Source organism: Lutzomyia longipalpis, chromosome 3 (genome assembly GCF_024334085.1).
Source record: "Lutzomyia longipalpis isolate SR_M1_2022 chromosome 3, ASM2433408v1".
Lineage (NCBI taxonomy): Eukaryota > Metazoa > Arthropoda > Insecta > Diptera > Psychodidae > Lutzomyia > Lutzomyia longipalpis.
In genome coordinates, this window is record NC_074709.1 from 30,749,591 (window position 1) to 30,766,005 (window position 16,415).

A 16,415-nucleotide genomic window follows, 5' to 3' on the forward strand; every position below is an offset into this window, starting at 1 on the left:
ATACCCCGAAAGTTTTCACACCCACGCATCTCAAAACCATTCTTCCATCTCTTTTCCGCAGATCCAGCCATCCCACGGGGTATCCCTCTTCCCCGAACACCCATAGCCAGAGTCTAAAACAAACAAATCAATTCAAATCAAATTAAAAAAAAAATCAACCCCACCACTAACCCCCAGAGAGAAGACAAATTTCGTAGTGTTAGACACACACACAACTTGTACAGAAACTCTTTTAGTTTAATAAATAAATAAATAAAAAAAATGGAGAGCCCAAAAAGAGCCCCCTTGCCCCTCATCTAATCCTCCAAACCAAAAAACGATGAAAAACGCAATGACGCAACTGCTGACACGATGTATATATCGATGGAAGACGTGACGACAAGCCCCATCCAGCCTCCACAACCAACCTAACCATGATGATGACCTACGAAGGCTCCAGTTTTTGCGCTGTAAATAGAAAAATCTTTTTTCTTATGATGCCTCCAACATGACCAAAAAAAACTCACAGAACTAACGTTTCAAACGAAAAAAATTTTGTAAAATTTACACACGAACCAGATGCAGAGGCAAGACTCCTCCTGACAACACGTATCATGTCCAATGGCGTGGGTGTTATTGTGGCGGAACCTCAAACACTCTCTGCGACAACCGTTGAGGGTGGGATGGAACTAACACTACCGCTTGAGGTAAGAATTTCTCATAAAAAAAATCTTCCGAAAAGTTTTGTTGATGTTGTTGCTGTTGATTGTTGCAGGGAACATTTGCACCAACCCCCACAACAACGTGCACAACACAAACCCCAACGCTTAGTGATGCAGATGGACGGCACTCGACTGTTGACACGAGTTCCATTGCGCCAACATCAACAACGAGACATAATTCAGCCACAAATCCCTTTGCTGCATTGGTGCCAGTTATCTCAGCAATGGCAGGTTTATTGGCAACAATACGACGATCAGATCCGGTGACACAATCCCCGCCATCGGCAACACATCCACTGTACATCCCTCTACCACCTTCGGGGACTCCGCCACATCGATTAACGCCCCCATTGGCTCCACCAGCAGCTAGATGGCTCTCCGAGGAGGCTCACAGGCAACTTCTGGGCATCCCCATTAGCCCTGGGGATGTCATTACGGCTAATTCGGATGTGGTAATTGGACGTCCAACTGGGCTTGGCCCTCGTGCACCACCACGTCGTCCAGCACATATTCTCGAAATCCGAAAAATTCCTCAAGTTTATCACACTGATCTGCCTCCAACACCGCTCCTGGTTAATTTGCAACCATCACAAATTGCTAATGTGCTCATTCCGCATGCAACGAGTGCTGCTGTTGTTGTGACAACAATTGAGACAACACCATCACTTCGACGGGATGCAACTGCTGAAGTTGGACGTGCCTCCGAGAGGCATGAAGTGTTAACACCACCAGATCGTTTGATGCCACCAAAACCACCTAAGAGACCTCCTCCAGCAGCTATTAGACCACAACAACCACCAGCAGCCGTTAGACCGCAACAACCACCAGCTCCATCACCTCGTCCACCTCCACCATTGCCATCATCAAGACCAGCACCTCCTAGGCAGCTGCCAAAACGCCCTCAGCAACCACAACCTCCACCTCTTCCATTGGACGTCATGACACCCCCAGCACCGCGTATTGATACACAAACGGAGCACAATAGTCTGTTTGCAATACGCCATAGGCCAGTTAATGTACAAATTCCCCCAATTAGGATGCCCCCAAAGAGATTTGCTGCAGCATCAACGACAACACCTGAGGTAACTATGCGCCCCACATGGACGACGCCCAGGACAACACACGTAGAAGGAAGAACCCGACCTACAGCACACGTTACAAGGCCAACTGCAAGAAGTACATGGCCCACGGAGAAGTATTCACGAAGTACAGATAACTATTCATGGGCTACAGACAGCTACGCATGGCCTACAACTCCAAGTTCAGTTGCAACGACAACAGCAGCAGCTGCAACGGAAAGTTCAGCAGCACCGGGGAGACGAACAACAATTCAGACAATTTTCTTTGAAGCCCGTTCCACGGAAAAGCCCAAAACAACGCAGAGGAAGACGCAGAAACCAACAAAGATTAGAGGGGTGAAAACAACCCCAAGTCCTGATTTAAAACAAATATCAACGACAACATCGACAATGTGGACAACACCATGGACAACGAGAGTTCACATAACAACCCCAAGGAGTATTGCATCATTTGCAGGAGCAGCAGGATGGGGAGAATGGCAAAATGAACCGCTTGAGGTGATAAAGAATAAGAGAATTGAAAAGCCAAGAAAACCCATTGATACGACAAAATATAGAGTTGAACAGCCAAATGAATCTGATCTGATGAGGCATAGATTGGAGATGCCAGAAGAATCCATTGAGATTAAAATGCAAACTATTGTAAAACCCGAAAGAACTGCCGAGAAAAAGCCAGAAAAAGAAAATGTGGAACAGAAAAGAAATAAAATTGAGATATCCAAAGAAGAATCTCCGGAAATTACGAGAAATCGTCTTGAAAAACTTCCCGAATACTCTGACATTGTAAGAGTAAAAGCAGAAAGCCCGGAAGAATCTTCCATTGAGATTGTGAAGCAGAGAATAGAAGAGAAGTCGAGGAAACCAGTAGAAAGTACAAAGCATCATGAAGAAGACATTGAGGAGCCACAAGAACCGACAGATATTGTAAATCATTGGGTTGAGAAGCCAAAGAAACCCTCAATAATGGTGACAGAATATCAATTTGATAAGCCACGACAACCAACAGAAGCTACAAGAGATTGGATTGAAATCCCCATTGAGCCATTGGATTACACGGAATACAAAGTAGAGCCACCACGGGAGGAAGAGCCCCTGCTGGAACTACCTGAATATGGCGTGGAAATTCTCAATGAAGAAATTCAGCACACAACAGCAAAGACTACAGAATTGTGGCCAAAAACAACCCCAGCAATTGAATCAACAAGATCTACAATGAGATTTGAGACAAAACAATCCCCAACGAGGATTACTGCAGCAACAAAGCTTCCATCGCGACGGACTTCAACACACACTCCTTTCGCGTTCTTTACAACAACTCCAAAGACAACAATGATAACAACAACAACTCTCAGTGCTGCACCAACAATTCATGAACTTCCAGCGAATCTTCATGAATTCTTCTTTACAACAACATCAAAGAGACCCAAACAGCCACCGAAAATTATCACAAAGAGTACATTTAGTCGAACAACACGACCACCTGTGAAGAAGACAACGACAACATCTACAATTGATTCATCAACATCCCCTGAACCAATGTCCATTGAACTTGTTGTGGGAACAGCATCACATGCTCGTCCGTCGGTGCATGTTGTACCAGCAGCTGAGTCACCACCAGCCAGAGATGAGCAGGAGCCGCCAGAGGTAAGAAAAAGAATTTTAAATCGTATAAAAATCATTAAAAATGCATTAATTAAAATTACAAATTAATTAATTGATTAATTTGCTTTCAAAAACAGGTAAATCGTGTCCTCTTGGGCGGCGTCCTCATTGCTTCACCACCCCAGCCAACAACACAACCCCCACCACCGGTGGTTGAGCATCAACCACCCATTTGCTGGCCAGCCTGTCGTGCCCATCGCAATGAGGTATGCCAGCGAAGTGGGGAATTTGCAAAATGTGCCTGTCGTGCTGGCTTTGCACGGATGTTCCCGGATCGTCCCTGCCGACCCACCTACACGTACGCAATGGCCATGAATTTGGGTCGATTCGCGGGGTCACGCCTCTTCTGGGATGCTGCACTGGCGAGCAATACCTCAGCAAGATTCCATCATATGCAAGCTGTTGCCCATGAAGCTCTCCACAGGACGGCAATGCAGTCAGACCTGCGAGATATCTATCATGGGTTGTATGTGAGTGGATTTGAAGCTGCCCCCGAGGCGGGATCCATTCAGGCGCACTTCTACCTCCAGCTCTCCGATAGTAGTGATGAGAAGCGATTGAAGGATGTCTTTGGGAAGTACCTTCGTGCGAGTAATCTCAGCCTTGGGGGGACGGATCTCTTTGCCACTGACACCGCTGTTGAGGCTGCGGATTTCGATGAGTGTCGCCATGAGGCACTTCATGATTGTTCCCCTCATGCCCTCTGCTTCAATCTCAAGGGTACCTACACATGTAGTTGCCGTGAAGGGTGAGAGAGAGAGATTTTCTTTTAATTCCTTTTTTTTCTCATCGTTTTACTCATCATTTCTTAATCTTTTGGCGCTTCCACAGCTTTGTTGATCTGAGTGAAAATGCCCTCTACCCAGGAAGACAGTGCTCAGCTGCACCCATTGGGTGTGCTCCGTGCAATTTCCACGGTGTCTGCATTCCCCCGGGGCGCTGTGAATGCTTCCCCTGGTACGGTGGTGCCACATGTCGTATCAATTTGAAGGCTCTCCTCATTGCTCTGGCCACCCTTGCTGGGGTACTTGTGTGCGTCCTCGTTGGCTGTGTCCTAGCAACTGGTTCACGTATTGCTAAACGCCGCTGTGGGGCCCTAATGGTACCCGTGGTGGCTCTTCGCACCAAAGCCGGTGATCAACGTGCCATTGTGGAGGACAATGCGAGTGAAACGAGTGAAGAAGCTCCACCACCAGAGCCACAAGAGAAGGAGCCATCGCTAACAGTTATGATTCCCAGGTAATTACTTAATTCTTAAGCAAATAATACCTTAAGAATAAACCAGGGGCGTAGCAAGGGAGAATATTTGGGGAAATTTAATAATTTCTTTCACATCTATTTTTTTTTCAGGGCAAAGTATCAATCGCGCCAGAGTGTCTCAAGTGTGTGTGAGACAAAGCTCCTGAGCTACCTGGATGCCAGTGCAACGGCATCAGTGGTGTCAAAGAAGGAGCATCCCCCAGCACCACCACTTGGGGCTCTCATTTCGGCGGGATTTGAGGTTTCAGCAACAGTGGGTGATCCGCAGGCAGCAACGGCGGCTAATGATTCCGATTGGTTTGATCCACGACACGAAGGCTACTGCCGGACTGTGTCTGAGGCTCGTTCATACGACGAGACAACCATTCAACCCTCAACAAAGTCCATTCGTAGTGCCCATGAGGCAAATACAATGGCTGAGCGAGATGGTGGTTCAACCTTCCTTCTCCCTCATACGCACCTTTATCGACCGGACAAAGTAAAGTCTTCACCCACAACAACATCAATCATCCCTTAATTGGAGATTTCTTTCATTAAAAAAAATTTTTTTTTTCAATCAAAGCAACTTTGCACTATATTTCCGCCTACTGTGATAACTGAAAATTAAAAGATTACAAAACAAAAATGGAGAGCTTAAGTGCAAAGTTGTTTTGAAGACATTTGAATTGAAATTAAGGACACTATCCTCTAAAATCTTTTTCATTTTCTTCAATTTTTTTTCCAGATCAGTGACATCTCGGGCTTTGATTCCCTCTGATGTGTGTCATGCCATTTAAATACTCAGACGTGACCAGAGCTGTAAATAGCAAATGGCGGCCGACATTTTGCACCCACACGCATCAAAATGCGTGTAGCAAAATGTCTCCAAATGAGCCAATTTACTCTCACGAGAGTGTGCCAAATTGTTTAGTATTTATGAATGTTTTTTTTTCCTTTTATAATATATTTTGTACTCTTATTGCGCATTTTTATATATAACAACTTTTATAAAAAAAAAAAAAAACGAATAAATTTGTTCTCTCGTTTTGTAACCATACCCCCCTGCTCATTCCCCTACCTCCCCAAAATACCACTATTATTGTAAATAATTTAAGAGAAACGGAGAAAAAGAAGAAAGAAAAGAATAAAGATTAGATTTACCTGGAAAAAATGCCGTGAGAATTTCTTGTTGATTATCAGGGAGGATTTTGGTTTTATTAAGCGCAAATTTTGTATTATTTACAATTGCTGCGTATGCCGGAGATCCGTCGCAACGGCATCGGGGGACTGCGAGAGGCGTGCAACGCTCCACAGGCATTCAGGGCGCCCATTGTGGTCAACAGCAGCGTGAGAATTGTTATTTTCACCACCCAAGAGGGACGAGAGAACCGTCGCGGCGTCCACTTTCGGTGCAAAGACGCCCTGAAAGGGTTAAAAAAAACCATAAGAGATTTTCTAATTTAATGAATATTTTTTAAGACTTTCAGTCTCTTCTATTTTTCGTACAATGAAACTACAGTAGAAGTCGAAAATGTTACTTATAGATCCCAAAATAAATATTCTGCAAATAAATTGAAGAAGTTACATTCTACTCCTACCTATAAGGAAAAACCAGGGGGTATCCGACTCTTGCCACTCGCGGTGCACTTCCTGCCACTTTTTCATTGCCACTCTTGCCACTCGCGGTGCAGTCTCGCGGTACATTCTAAGCATAGTCGGTTACCCCCTGGGAAAAACAAATAAACCCTCAACACACCCCTTCTTCAATGCAAAGGTCACAATAATTTGGCATTAAACCATAAAAGGTCACATTTTGTCATTTCTTCAACCAACATAATGTGTGGGTGTCCAATTCTTCAAGAAATTTTCTTTTATATGTCCTTTAACTAACAAATTATTTTTTTCTCTTTCTTTCTGTGGGAGCGAGAGCGAAGGGTAAGCGGTAGAGCTGGACTAGAGCGGCACTTGGCCGGGAGAACTTGAAGTGTACAGACAAGTGTAGAGAAGCAGAGTGAAATATATACAGATAGAAGAGAAGTTAAGAAAACGTAAGTAGTTTTAATTACCACAAATGGCGACGAGGATGTTATTTGAATTGGAAATGTAAATGATGTCGTTTTCCATGTTATATTTTCATTGGAATATTAATAAAGTCTCTTCTGTCTACATAAATTATCATTTCGATGGACACTTGTTCCAATTCTCATCATTCTCTCGCTTTTTTTTGCCTTCGCTCTGTCTGCCGATGGAAATTTTGAAAATATATCGAAATTGAGGCGAGGGTGGGAGTTATTTATTATTAATTAAAACTACTTACGTTTTCTTAACTTCTCTTCTATCTGTATATATTTCACTCTGCTTCTCTACACTTGTCTGTACACTTCAAGTTCTCTCGCTTCTTGCTCCGTTCTCCCAAATTGGCATTTCGAGGCATGTTGCTGGACACGCAGGACGAATTTTTCAAATGGCTCATCAACCTCAGGCTTCAATGCCCAAAAATCAAATCTTTCATAAGATTCATGGCGCTTGGGAGCAAAATATGCGTCCAACTTCTCAAGTGCAACCTTGTATGGATCAACTACTTCATCCTCATCTTCACCCACATCTTCTTCTACATCAATTGGAATCACAAGTTTATTTGCAAGATTGCAAGATATTGCAAGATCAAGGGAATTGTCCTCAATCACACCATTCCCTATTGGCCTCAGCAAAATGGTGAGGTGGAGAGGCAGAATAGGTCCTTGTTGAAAAGGATAAGGATCAGCCATAGTCTCGACCGAAACTGGAAGAGGGATTTACATGACTATCTGGTTATGTACTACACGACTCCGCACAGTACTACGGGGAAGACCCCAACCGAGCTTCTTTACGGTAAAACTATAAGGAGCAAAATTCCCTCTTTGGGAGATATTGCAACAGCTCCTCCTGTTTCAGACTACAGGGATCGTGATCAATTGTTGAAAGAGAAGGGGAAAGCGTGTGAGGATGAGAAGAGACGAGCAATGGTGTCAGACATAGTAGTTGGGGACAAGGTATTAATGAAGAATTTGCTCCCTGGGAATAAGCTACAAACCCCGTTTGGTCCAACAGAATACATTGTTAAACGGAAGACAGGAGCATCAGTGGTGATTGAGGATTCGGACGGAGTACAATATGAGAGAAATGTATCTCATCTCAAGAAAGTGCAGAAAGATGCAGATGATGCAGATGTTACTCCTGGGAAAGTTCATAATCCTCAACCGGGACCATCTCGACCTCGTAAGAGGAAAACTGAGTTCCAGGGTGGAGTAGTCACCAGGGCAAGGAAGCGTCGTGAAGAAAAGAAGAGGTGTGGGAGCGAGAGCGAAGGGTAAGCGGTAGAGCTGGACTAGAGCGGCACTTGGCCGGGAGAACTTGAAGTGTACAGACAAGTGTAGAGAAGCAGAGTGAAATATATACAGATAGAAGAGAAGTTAAGAAAACGTAAGTAGTTTTAATTACCACACTTTCACCTTTTAAATTAATTAAATTTTTCAACTGAAAATAATAATTTTTACAACAAAAAAGTAGAAGGGATCAAAAAGTCACAACATTTCCCTTTCCTGCGGGTAAGAAAAAAAAATTGGCACCCATATGGAAATTACATTTAATAACACGTATTAATTGCATTTTTTGTGTGTGATTTCTATATCGATTTAACCACTCTGTTCCACCTACACCCTCTTCCATGAATTTCCCTTCTTCTTTGCTACAAACTAACTACATAAAGGACAGAAGGGTGGTGGTAAGTCCTAAAGGGCAGTGTCTCTCTCAATCTTCTCCTCTTCTACTCTTATTGTGTTGTGTTGTGGGCAAATGTTGACATATGTGAGAGGGTGGTGCGCTTGAAGCACTTGTATTTGATTACCATAAGCGGCTTTTAATTGAATTGCGCAATTGATTATTAGTGTAATCCCAATTGGCGCGCGTGTGGCTTGCACAACATGCATGGGGAGGTAGGTATGTTGTACAAGAGTGATCCCCTTTGCTGGGCAACGGGGGAGGATGAGAATAAATCAACCCAATCGCATCATTGACTCCACGTATTGCAAAAGTTTTTTTTCTTCTTTCATTCAAAAAAAAAATTTGGAAACTTTTCTCCACTCCATTTTCACGCACGACAGCCACGAAATATTGCCCATTGTTCGCACGACGGAACAAAAATTGGCTTCCTGATGCTGTACAGTCCCACGGGATAGGCCGTTAAGAAGGGCCAGGGTAGTCTCGTTTAAACAATGCCAAACACGTGCCATCGACAGCAAATTGATGCTTTCCCGCCACATTTTTCTTCCTTATTTTTTTTGCCAGAAAAAAGAAAAACAGAAAACTTTTCCCACCACACACGTATAATGAGGTCCTTAGGGAACACTTTAGGGACATCTTTCTTGCTATATGTATTTTTCCTGAATCTCTACTTTGGGGATTTATTTTCTCTTACAAATTGCTAAAATAATAAGATAAAACCAAACTGTTTTTTTGTTGAATTTATTATGTATATTTTGTTAGAATTGTTGCTTTAAAAAATATAATTAAATACATACTTTTAAAGGGCAATTTGGTGGCAAGAATGCAGAAAATTTATTAGGAAATATTTTTAATAAGAACACTATTTAAACGATTTAAACGAAAAAAGTGTCCTGAACTTTAAAAAAAAATTAAGTTAAAAACTGAAAAAAAATCTTAAGAAAAAACTCCATTCGTTGATTAAATTATTTTAATATTAAATTAACCGTCCGTATACTGTGACCAAAACACTTACGCGCATTACTATTGGGGTACATGACCGACCCCATAGAATTTTTCGCAAAAAAAGCAAATTCTTTCGGTCAAATGAGCTTTAATAGACTCCTTGGTACTACTCCCTACTTGTCGATTTTAGAACACAAAAATAAATAGATGAATTTCTTAATGATTTTTGCAATGGTTTTTTGAGGTTAGAATCTTCTAGAAAAAGACAAAGAGTGACAAAATGAAGAGCAAATGGAATAAATTTGACCATTACACCCATTTTTGAATTCCCTCTTTTTACATTTTTGTTAATAACTTTTTTTCTGGTGATCGGATTGACCTCAAATTTTCACACAATCTTCTCAGATTATTAAGGAATTTAATTCCAGAAGCTTGTCTCTAATAACTAAGCCGCAATTAATCAAAACCTACCTACCTACCCCTCACAGTATACGGAGGGTTAAATTAATTAAGTGTCTGCAACTATTTTTTTTTACTTGAAATGTACATAATCCCATTGAAAAAAACTCAAATATAAAAAAAAAAGATAAACCAACGGCCATTTGCAGCACAAAAATAACCATTTAAGTGATTTAAGTGATATAAACCACCCGAAATATCCATTAATCAGTGAAATTAATTAATTTCCCTTTTTTTGGCGGGAAATGCGGTGACACAATTTTCGGGTGGATTTTTCTGGACAATTCAGGACGCGTGCCACGCAGTATTTACCCGCACATTCACTTCCATTTCCACTTATGTAAGCCCCCGTGTTTGCTCTTGAATTACCCCTTCCCCCTCAGGAAAAACACTCCTACAGAGGAAAGTGGTAGAGGTCCTCTTCATGAGTGAGAGAGGATTTGCAATGTGATGAAAGGAAAACGCGTAAAGCACGAAGGAGAAGAGGGGGGTTGCCAAGATAATTTGTGAGTGGATTTCGATGAGATTCTCATCTCAAGGTGGTTTTATGTGTCGATAATGATGTGCCGATGGTTGCAATTTACTATACCATCCATCCCACCCCCTTTGGCAGTCATGTAATCAGCTTATGCCCCACATTTTCAAATTGCTGCGCTCTCTCTGGATTTTCCAGCCGGACGGATAATCGTTCCGCCGCGGATTTTTTTTTGGCGGGAAATCGATGGGAGTTTAAAAAAAATCCTCATGCTGCGCGTTTATATCCCATAAAATAAGGGATGGTCACGTTATTTTGGAAACTCGGGGACTTTCAAGAGCGATTTTCAAGCCAATTTTGAAACCAAAAATTCGAAATTTGCTTGCACTCTTGTTAAATGGCCAAATATTGATAAGAATTCAGTATTTTTAATTTAGAAAATGAATTTTTGTGCTCAAAAAAATTATTTGAAATTCTCACATTTTGGCCATTTTGTTCCTGTAGAGTTTCCAAAATAACGTGACCATCCCTTAGAAACAAACAAACACAGAAAAACTGGAATGGACACAAAAGCATAACATATGGATTTTAAATTAAAACATCCGCTCGCGACTTCATTCGCTATGCACCCCTCTTTGATTTTTATTCTTCTCTACCTCCCTCTCTCTTCGTCTATAATGCCTTTTTGTTCCCCTCATCAACATCATCGATTTTACACGAGACAATTGCTTTTTTTTTTTCAACTTGTCAGAATTATCTTTTGTGAGAGCCTCAAACTCTTCCTCCTGGGCGCGCGCGAAGGCACTTGCTGGTGGGGTGCTTTATGGTGATATAATTAAAATAAACAGCGGTTAATGAGGCTGAAGGGTTGAATTGCCAGGTAAATAATCCACCCCTGTTAATCACTCGAAAAGCAACTTCTCAAACATTTCGTATTGTATATAGAACCATCCCAACCCTATGACCTTTATTTGTACAGTACACATCTCTTTTTAAGGGTAAGGTACTCCTCCTACAAATATTGTAACTCTCCATGTCTTGAACTTTTTTTTAAAACTTTTTAATCATTTAATTTTCTTGGTTTTTTGTCTATGATTTTAAAAAATCATCAAAATCGGTTAGGAAAATAGATATTTTTTCTAGAAATAATTTCTAAAGCTGTCAAGTAGCAAAGATAGATGTTTGGAAGTATCTAAGCACCCGCTAAGATATCAGGAAAATTCAGGTTTTTCCTTAGAGGCAAAAACAAACTATTTTCATGTTAATAAGTGCTTTAAAAAAATTACAATAGCAGTTTTTATTCATTATAAAAACAATAAACGTTAGAAAAAGAAATTATATTGTAGTACCTATGACCTTAGTCCCTAAAATATTTTCCCTGAAAAAAAAAACCTTTGACAATGCCTAAAAGTATTATTCGGTTTTCACCCTCAAAAAGCTTTTAAAAATATACCTATTAATTTAAGCCAAAGAAGTAGTAAATTCAAGCTGAAAAAAGCTAAGATTTTTTTCAATTTTCATTCGATTTCGTGTTATTCGTCTTTTATAAAGGGATGGTGAATTAAAATATTCAGATCTTCGTAAACATTCGAATGAATTGTCATATTTTAATCAAAATATTGATCAGATAAACTACCTTTAATTATAATCTTCCATTTTTTTTAATACAAGTCATTAATTAAAAAAAAATTAAATAGAAATAAAAAAACTTCTCTTATTTAAATATGAAATCCTTCTGTTTTCACCCTTCAACCATGGCGATTCTCATTTTGCCCACACGCAAATTCATCAAAATCGGTCAAGGATATACGTACAGTACACACCTGTAGTTATATGAGATACTTTTTGTAAAATACTTTTACTTAAGAATAACTTGCGGGAGGCGCATCGAAACACACTCTGCAGGCGTTTTCCTTTTCCTCGTGAATTGTGGGAGGGACTTCCTTTTTTCCTGCGCGCAACCGCCATAGAGCTATACACCCCCCGGGAGCATATCCCCCCGTTCCGTGCACATCCCCTCCACCCCCATAATTGGCTCCGGAACTCACTCAATTTGTAGAATCTCCTTGTTTATATTCAAATGCCACTCAATTGTCGGGCCAAATTGAATACATTTGCAGTTTGGCAAATGATAATGTTTCTATTAAATTAAATTGGCAATGTGGGGGTGGTTGCCACCCCCCACCCACCCACCGAGAGCCTGAGGGATGATTTCGCTTCGTCATAATATTTTTTGGCATTTCAGAGGAGGGTGGTGGGTGCCCTTTTGAGCACTCCCCTCAGGGTGTACGCGCGCCAACACACTGTTTGTTGCTCTTTCAATTACAATCTCAATTGCCTCGTGATTTGGGCCACCCCCCTCATGCAATTTCACGGGGAAATAATTAATTGAAAGATTCACCAGATTTGTTCTCACTCCCCCTGCCCTCAGTAGAGGATTAGAGCGATTACATTTAGAAGTGGGTGAATGGGAAACAAGGTTTTTTGTCTTCTTGTAAGTACTTCTTGTGTATGTGATGCGTGTTACAAAAAAATAACAATTTCAACAGATAAGAATAAAAGAAGAATAATAGTTAAGATTAATTTCAAGAAGAGAATTAATCTGAATTAATTTACTCTAAAAATTCAAAGTTTTCGACACTCTACTTCTTAATTGAGTCTTAAAGAATGCCTTCTGTTCTTTGTACTTTTCTAATAAACATTAAAAAATGTTCAACAAAGTAGGCATTGATTCGTTAATTTCGACGTTTTGATTATTATTTTCATTCCTTCATCAGGTCTTAATAAATGAATTTTAGAAAAAAAATAGAGGGATATTCAGAATATTTCAAATACAATGAACATTCAAATAAACTTTGCATTGAGACTAACCTGCTGGGCGGCGGGTGGTGCCAATTGTGGTGCTTCATCATCCTCCGTGGATTCAATGTCCACCATTTCGTCATCAGATGAAAGGGGCTCCTTGAGTGCAGGTGGTGCCACAGGCCGAAAGGCAGACGTGGCAGCAGCACAGAGGAGCCCCTTGGGTGGCGGTGGCACTGCCGTTGTTGCTTGATGGAAGAGAAGGGCGCTGGGTCGTTTTAGCCAGCCATGCAGGGCGTATGAGGGTAGATGAAATGGCGGAGCCTTCGGTGGCCACTGCCAATCCATCATGAGGCTCCTTGCAAATGGAGGTGCTACTTCTTGTGGCTGAGCGGGAGGCGGTGTTGAGGGTTTGGGACGTTTTGTTGGACTACTAGCTGGTGGTGGCATTAATCGCTTCCTTGTGCCACCATTGAACATTGCCTGAAAGTCAATAATTTCTTTTTAAATTGATCAAAAATCAACAAATAAAAAAAAAAAAGAAAATGGGATACCTTAACATCTTCCCATGCGTGCGTTATCTCTTCTGGTGGGGAACCAGAGAGCTTCATGTGGCGTCGCCATGAATTAAAATTTGCCGCATCAGGTTGAACGTATTTATCTTGCGACGATAGCCTATGTGAGTGGAAGATGAACTTATTGGGCGAAAAGAAGAGGCCACAGAAGGCGCATTTTATGCACTTTGCCCTCGAACTGTTGTATCTAAAAGTTCCCAAAAACAAAAATAAAATATTTGGTCCACAAATTCTTCTCTTTAACCAACCTGGCGGGGAGGAAGGAACCTCTGCATCCCCAGGCGCATTCGTGATGAACTGCAAAAGCAAAATCATCCGGAAGTCGCGGTGGTGAATTGTCGCCCAAGAAGGATTTGCAGAGTCGTTCAGCCTCCCGTCGTGTGATCATTCCACATCGACGCGACGAGACGGGCATTGCACCAGCCCTCCGGAGGATTTCCAACTGCACAGGTGTGCATTGAACACAGGTGATGCCGAGTGCAACGCGCCTATTGTGGATCTCGTTGTAGCTGAACTGCTTGAGGAGGGTGTTGCTAATCTGGGCTAGGCACAGTCGTTCTTGAGATTCAATAAATAGCGACACAATGGGGATTCCGTACAGGAGGACTGTGCTGACCTACAGAAACCAAAACCCTAAGTTTATAGCTTGGAAATTTAAAAGAAAATTCTTTCTAACGATTTTTGATAATATTTTTTTGTAATTTTCAAGTTTAAAATTTTTTAAATTGTTTTTTGTTTAATTTTCGGTTAATAAGGGTGACTGGGGTAAATTGGTTTTTTAATAAAATTAAAAAAACATTTTAGACATTTTGAATTTCTCCAATCTTATTTTTTATAAAAAAAATCGTTTAAGATAAATTGATCAGAGTTCTTTAATTGAAAGCTTCCAGAAGGCATAAGTTTACAAAATCAGTATAACAAGCGTTTTCCGGAATTTTATCAGATTTTCCGGAATATTAAAAAAAAATCGTTCTTATTTCTGAAACTAGGGAATGTTTTCCAAGTTCAACGAAGTAACTTTCAAGCTAAAATTTCACAAAATCTTTCTAAAAAATATTTTCCGGAGTTCGTAATTCCTCTATTGAAAATTAAAAATTTTCTTTAATTCCAAATTGAACAGATCCACAAAAAAATTTTAACACAATTTTCATTTTCAAAAAATCCGAAAGTTTCCTTTCCGAAACCAACCTGATTGGCTTTTGGTTGTCCAGTTGATGTCTGAGCTTGTATTTGATTGCACGTAACCGTTTTAGGCGATTCCGACGCCTGAGGTCTCTTCAGCAAATGTGCCGTCGTCTCCATTTTGAAAACTATTGCATCCTTCACCACCGGAAAAAATCACTTTACACAAAATTCACTAAAACACTCCGGAAATAATATTCTGGAATGTTTCCGGAACACAGAAGGATTTTATTCACAGATTTCACACATTCTGTATCACATTAAGCTTGGATATTTTTCTGAGAAAACTAAAACTAAATAATTTTCCGAATTTTCTTTTCCGAAAGCAATCCTTTGGCTTCCGGAAGAAAGGAAAAATTCACAGTACTATTCACTTTGTTCAGTTGGTTTAAATACCTCTACACAGAATTGTGATTAACAAGACGGTTGTGGAGTTTTAGAGGGAATTCCGGAGGATATTTTGTGACGTCGCGACGGCACTCCCAAAGAGACTGACATAGATTCTACTGACAAATTGCTGCGTTCCACGGGGTGATGAAAGACACACCTCCCCTAAAAATTGTAGGCGGTGTTTTGTGGGCGACAGAGAGGCGGCGCATAGCGCAGTCTTAACTAACGTTGGTAGCAAAATTCAGAGGGTGGATTGCAACAGGCGACAAGGCGTTCCACGCACCCCCTCGTAAGAATATTTGGGCCCCTTTCATTGTGGGGGCCTTAAATTTCATTTGTAGTGACTTTGTGTCTAGCTCAGAGCCTCTTAAAAATATATTCTTAAAAAAAAATATTTTTTAAGAAATTAATTTTTCAAATATTTGTTATATTTATTTTAAGAGAAAAAAAATGTTTTAAAGCTCTTTAAACGAATTAAAACATAACTAATTTAATATTTTAAATTGCAAACTCTTCAATACTCCCTCCCCTAACGCAACAATATAACGAAATTAAAGTGATACGTTTCGAGGGAGGTTCCGTCCTTATACAATAATTAAGTCGTGATCTTTGACCGTGCGTGTGGCATAATATTGAATTACCATTATGGCCAATATTTGATTGTGGCCACCTCCCCTTTTGTTGTTGAGTTCATCAAATTAATTGGAAATTGTGATTGTTAATCGGAGGGTGAGTATTTTATTCGATTAGGCCACCCTCATCCATACGCAAATGTCTCCGCTGTGAGGCGCTACTGCGTACGGGCAGCCCTCTAGCGCGCAATTATATCTAATTGACTTGTTTTCGCTTCACGCGGCACGTGCAACTGACCCAATGCTAGGGCGGGTGCTAACTGGTGCCTCTATAAAAAGACAAACTTTACTAGAAAAAAAAACATTTTTTCTCTAATAATTAATAATTAATGAAGAATATTAATCTACCAGCAAAATTACATCAAATAAATGGTATGTAAAGGGTATAATATTTAATGAGGTACGATTCGCGGGGATTTGTTGCGCTTCGCGCAAATTTTTTTTAAAAGAGAAAAGATTTGTGATGAATTAAAATAGATTTATAATGGAAGATTTATTCGTTGGTAAAAATC

The 16,415-nt window shown here is 40.6% G+C and overlaps 2 protein-coding genes across 6 annotated transcripts in view; one reads left to right on the top strand and one right to left on the bottom strand.

The window, feature by feature from the left end:
* The window catches only part of LOC129793879 (mucin-2), a 20,859-nt gene extending 15,007 nt beyond the window's left edge, over window positions 1-5,852 (top strand). Inside the window, exons 3-8 of one of the 5 annotated variants that reach the window (XM_055834342.1) lie at window positions 559-686; window positions 755-3,424; window positions 3,520-4,190; window positions 4,274-4,681; window positions 4,793-5,180; window positions 5,427-5,852. In XM_055834342.1, coding sequence (XP_055690317.1) covers window positions 559-686; window positions 755-3,424; window positions 3,520-4,190; window positions 4,274-4,681; window positions 4,793-5,180; window positions 5,427-5,459 — 4,298 coding nt within the window. In that variant the 3' untranslated portion in view covers window positions 5,460-5,852. Of the gene's footprint in view, window positions 1-61; window positions 687-754; window positions 3,425-3,519; window positions 4,191-4,273; window positions 4,682-4,792 lie in introns of those variants that run through there. The other 4 variants (XM_055834346.1, XM_055834344.1, XM_055834343.1 and 1 more) reach the window with 4 other exon arrangements.
* LOC129793889 (SKI family transcriptional corepressor 2) lies at window positions 5,415-15,718 on the bottom strand. The gene is made up of 5 exons (XM_055834379.1): window positions 14,888-15,718; window positions 13,948-14,315; window positions 13,679-13,886; window positions 13,194-13,607; window positions 5,415-6,103 (listed from the first exon to the last, which is right to left on the bottom strand). The coding sequence occupies exons 1-5, from the start codon at window positions 14,999-15,001 to the stop codon at window positions 5,921-5,923; spliced, it is 1,287 nt and encodes a 428-aa protein (XP_055690354.1). The 5' UTR covers window positions 15,002-15,718; the 3' UTR covers window positions 5,415-5,920.
* Window positions 15,719-16,415: the final 697 nt, after the last annotated feature.

Bases quoted from the DNA above. Each gene is read 5' to 3' on its own strand.
- LOC129793889 (XM_055834379.1), bottom strand. From the start codon at position 15,001: ATGGAGACGACGGCACATTTGCTGAAGAGACCTCAGGCGTCGGAATCG. The intron at 13,608-13,678 runs GTATCCCATTTT...ATTGACTTTCAG, and splicing joins ACGCATGGGAAGATGTTAAG to GCAATGTTCAATGGTGGCAC. The intron at 6,104-13,193 runs GTTAGTCTCAAT...TAACCCTTTCAG, and splicing joins CACCACCCGCCGCCCAGCAG to GGCGTCTTTGCACCGAAAGT.